The sequence below is a fragment of the Myotis myotis genome, unplaced genomic scaffold (genome assembly GCF_014108235.1).
Source record: "Myotis myotis isolate mMyoMyo1 unplaced genomic scaffold, mMyoMyo1.p scaffold_m19_p_4, whole genome shotgun sequence".
In the NCBI taxonomy this organism is placed as follows: Eukaryota; Metazoa; Chordata; class Mammalia; order Chiroptera; family Vespertilionidae; genus Myotis; species Myotis myotis.
Window position 1 is genome coordinate 79,464,650 of NW_023416346.1, and position 4,844 is coordinate 79,469,493.

The following is a 4,844-nucleotide window of genomic DNA, read 5'->3' on the forward strand; positions in this document are numbered from 1 at the left end:
CTGTCAGGAAAATTGATTGGCAGACGACTGTGGCTGCAGCTCGGTGCTTTATTTCTGTCCAAGTCCCTGGGCTCAGCTGCAGCTTGTTCTGCCCACTCAGGTAGGAATGCTCCCAGAATTTCTTTGCTTCTCTCATCTGAAGGCAGTGCCAGAGGTAATCTAATCCCTCCCCTTTCCAGACTGAGCCCCACAGTGAGCTCCAGGCTTCCTGTGTCTTGCACTATCTCAGCTCTTTTCCCTTTTCACGTTTCCAGCTAACTCCCACTTGCCCACCTTCAGATGTTTCAATGTGCGGATTTCACAGACATGTTTGTGCATTGAGCAGCGAATTCTTTATTGGTTTATTATAGCTGTTCAATATGGCAGGCGTGCTGGGGCTGTGGCTTCCTCTCCATGTCCCGCAAGGAGGGGGAGACTTGAACCGGTTCGTGCAAGTAGGAGGCGCTTTCAGGATTAAAGAATAATAAAAGACAGACATAAAATAGATTAAAAGCTTGGTCTGGGTGTGGTGCCTGCCCTCTGGAGGGACAGAGCATGCAGAGAGAGCCAGCTCCGAAAGCTGATTTATTACACAGTGGGGCCTTGACTTACGAGTGTCCCAACTAACGAGTTTTTCGAGATACGAGCCATCTCTCGGCCAATTTTTTGCTTTGAGTTGCGAGCTAAAATTCGGGTTACGAGCCAGCTTCAGATACCCCACCGCTAGTTGGCGCAGCGAACGTAACTGAATGCCACAACATCAGCCCAGCATCATGTGTCTCACTCGTTCACTTTTTGATTTGACATACGAGTAATTTGAGTTACGAGCTTCATCACAGAACGAATTAAACTCATAAGTCAAGGTCCCACTGTATACTCGAATTACAGGAAGTTACATCACATCTGGATGGGCCTTTGACATCATGAGATCCATCCCCTTAACACTGGGCGGGAGAGTCAGACTGAGTGGCTCCAGTCTTTGACTGGTCCCGCCCTCAGGAAGTGGCTCTGCTGTCCCCCGAGTCCCAGCTGATATAAATTAAGCCAAGTGTATTCTAATGGCCCTTAACAGTTCAAATTGTTGGAACTTCAAGGGGAGAGACCAAAGGGACCTCTCAGGCTGCCATTCCTCTGGTGTCACTCATGAATATTTCTTTCTGTTTTATTTTTGAGAACACTCATATAAGCACGTAACTGTTTAAGCCAATTTAATAGAGCTTTTTAAAAATTAACAATTCCAGGTCTAGCTGGTGTGATTCAGTTGGTTGGAGTGTCGTCTTATACACCAAAAGGTTGTAGTTTTGATTCCCATTCAGGGTACATACCCAGGTTTTGAGTTTGATCCCCAGTCAGAGCACATGAGGAAGGCAACTGATCTCTCTCTCTCTCTCTCTCTCTCTCTCTCTCTCTCTCTCTCTCTCTCTCCTTTCCTGTCTCTAAAATCAATAAAAGAATTTTTAGATTAACAGTTCCATCCAGATATAGAAAATACCACAACACATAAATACACAGAGAGACACAGATCTTTTAGCCATGAAATGACACCATAAGGAAAACTCACTAATGTAGAAAAGAACAGCTGAAATTAGTTAAATTTATCTGCTCAGATGGCTCAGATTTTTAAAAAATATATTTGGGAAGAAAGCACTTAAGATACATATTTTTCCCCTGGTAAGGGAGTGTTGGAGTCATAGAAGCAGTTTGTGCTTTCAAAAACACCCCAATCTCCCATTTTTTTTTCTTTAGTCGTAGGAATTGGGGATGATAAAGGTAGGTGGGCTTGAACTGTTTCTAGAGCTGCATTTCCAGTTTCACAAAGATGTGCAAGATATGGACAACTGCTTTCAAAATTTGGGTTGAAACTTAATGGACATTAGTTGACCTACCAGTCTAACTACATAATCTTTAATTTGCTTTTTTTTCCCCTCTGGGTATATGCTCTTACTGTAGCTTAAGGAGGGGACTCAGAGTAGAAAAAAAAATCCCTATTAAGCTCTGACATTAGTTTCCAATTTGACCAAATTTCTGATAAAAAATTATTAAGTTATTTCACATATCTTATCAGGTTTCAGCTGGGAAAAACAATAAATATTTCTGGCATTATTAAACAATTCCATGGATTCACGAGGGATATAAGACCTTCTAGAGCAGTGGTTCTCAACCTTCCTAATGCCGCGACCCTTTAATACAGTTCCTCATGTTGTGGTGACCCCCAACCATAAAATTATTTTTGTTGCTACTTCATAACTGTAATTTTGCTACTGTTATGAATCGTAATGTAAATATCTGATATGCAGGATGTATATTCATTGTTCTAAATTGAACATAATTAAAGCATAGTGATTAATCACAAAAACAATATGTAATTATATATTGTGAAATATTTATTTCTAATTACAAATAAATGAAATTTTGTCTTGAAGCATGGTGTAGCATGGGTAACAGTCTTAATATAACAACAGTAAACTACATTGCTACATTTTGCGACAGTATGCATAAAAAGCCAACGTCAGTTAGAAGGTTGAGATTGCTTCTTTCTCACCAGATCAGAAATTCTTGGGGCAGTCTTTGCAAGAGCACAACGAAGATCATCTTCCACAACAAGTCTACTTCTGTATTTAGACTTGATAACCAACAAGCTGGAAAACCCTGTTTCACAAAGATATGTTGTTGGAAATGCAAGAAGAAGGCGCAACATAGTCTCAGACAGAACAGGATATGACTGCAAACACTTGATCCAGAATTTCGTAACTGGCATTGTAGAAAAATCAGTTCTCGCTGCATCATTGTTAATAAGTTCAATGAACTCCTCTTGTGCTGTCTCAGGAACATCTTCAACTTTGATTGTGAATGGGCTTCTGGCAAGTGCAAATGGGGTGTCAGGTAGATTTGGAAAGTACGATGACATTTCGTCTGCAAGCATGTGCAAGTGTTCTTTCACAGAAATTATCATCGTAATCCTTTTGTCTGCTTCAATGTCATGTTCCTCAAAGAAAGCAGATAAGGTAGGCAACATGTAAATTTTATTTTCATCCAATTTTTTTTTGCCAAAACTGAAGTTTCATTTGTGCCAGAAGCTGGTCCATCTTTGCTGCTTGACACAGTCGCTGCAGGGAAGAAACATCTGCACAGCATATGTTTCAAGGGACCTGGCTTATATGGCATACTGTTCTTAATATGTTTGCTCCCCTTCTTGGTGCTATGTATTTTAACCAAGGTCACCTCTCTAAGAAAGGTTGTTTCCCCAGGTAGGGATTTTTCCCTGAAGTTAGGGAGGGAATAAAACCCCTTAACTAAGTGCCAGGCGGGTAGTTAATCACTTTAACTATGAACAATCACGCTTAAGCTACATAATCTTTAGTCCCTGGAATGGAGATAAGAAACGCCCTAACCTTTGGAATAGAAATTGATAGAATTAAAATCAACTGGTATAGCTTCTTCTTTTCTGACAAAACACCAAATGGCGGATGACGCCGGTGCTGCGGGAGGGCCCGGAGGCCCCGGGGGCCGGGGAATAGGAGGTCGAGGAGGCTTCCATGGAGGATTTGGCAGCAGCATCCAGGGCCGGGGTCGTGGCCGGGGTTGGGGCCGCGGAGCTTGTGGAGGCAAGGCCGAGGACAAGGAGTGGATCCCTGTCACCAAGCTGGGCTGCCTGGTCAAGGACATGAAAATCAAGTCCCTAGAGGAAATCTACCTGTTCTCCTTGCCCATCAAGGAATCGGAGATCATTGACTTTTTCTTGGGGACATCCCTCAAGGACGAAGTCTTGAAGATCATGCCTGTGCAAAAGCAGACACGTGCTGGCCAGAGGACCCAGTTCAAGGCATTTGTCGCCATTGGGGACTACAATGGACATGTCGGTCTGGGTGTGAAGTGCTTAAAGGAAGTAGCCACTGCCATCCATGGAGCCATCATCCTGGCCAAGCTCTCTATTGTGCCCGTGCAGCGAGGCTACTGGGGAAACAAGATTGGCAAGCCCCACACTGTACCTTGCAAGGTGACTGGCCGCTGTGGCTCTGTACTGGTGCGCCTCATCCCTGCCCCCAGGGGTACGGGCATTGTCTCGGCCCCTGTGCCTAAGAAGTTGCTGATGATGGCTGGTATTGACGACTGCTACACTTCTGCCAGGGGCTGCACTGCCACCCTGGGCAACTTCGCCAAGGCCACCTTTGATGCCATCTCTAAGACCTACAGCTATCTCACCCCAGATCTCTGGAAAGAGACTGTGTTCACCAAGTCTCCCTATCAGGAATTCACTGACCATCTTGTCAAGACCCACACCAGAGTTTTTGTGCAGAGGACCCAGGCTCCTGCTGTGGCCACCACATAATTTTATACAAGAAAAATAAAGTGAATTAAGCCTGAAAAAATAATAAAAAAATAAAATAAAATAAACTGGTATAAATACAGATGTAACAAGACAATAAGAGACAGAACCTGGCTGGAGAACCTAGCGAGAAAACATGGCAAGAGAACCTGGACAGAACTTAGCTGGAGATCCTGGCTAGAGAACCTGGCTATGCTGATCAACTGAACACTGCTGCCTCCATGTCATTCCTTCTTCGCCGACTCCGTCCACACCTTTGGGAACCCCTGTACCTGCTGGGGCTAGACCCCAACACAATTGGAATGATCGGGTCTTTGCAGACAAATCAAGGCATGTTGCATTTGGTACTTGCAGTGATAAATTTAACTCATTCAAGATGGTAAAGATGTCAACCAAGTAAGCTATTTTCTGCAGTTCACTTTTATCTCTGAAAAGTGCTTTGAACTGCGGTCTTGCTTCCTGATTAAAAAACGTTTTGAGTTCATCATGAAGCTCAAAAACACATTTTAAAATTTTTCCTCTCGACAACCATCTCACT

General features: G+C 43.4%; 1 protein-coding gene across 1 annotated transcript; it reads left to right on the forward strand.

Moving 5' to 3' along the window:
* Positions 1-3,436: 3,436 nt before the first annotated feature.
* Positions 3,437-4,342, forward strand: LOC118654646 (40S ribosomal protein S2-like). The gene has a single exon (XM_036306052.1). It carries the CDS (start codon positions 3,440-3,442, stop codon positions 4,307-4,309), a length of 870 nt encoding a protein of 289 aa, XP_036161945.1. The 5' UTR covers positions 3,437-3,439; the 3' UTR covers positions 4,310-4,342.
* Positions 4,343-4,844: the final 502 nt, after the last annotated feature.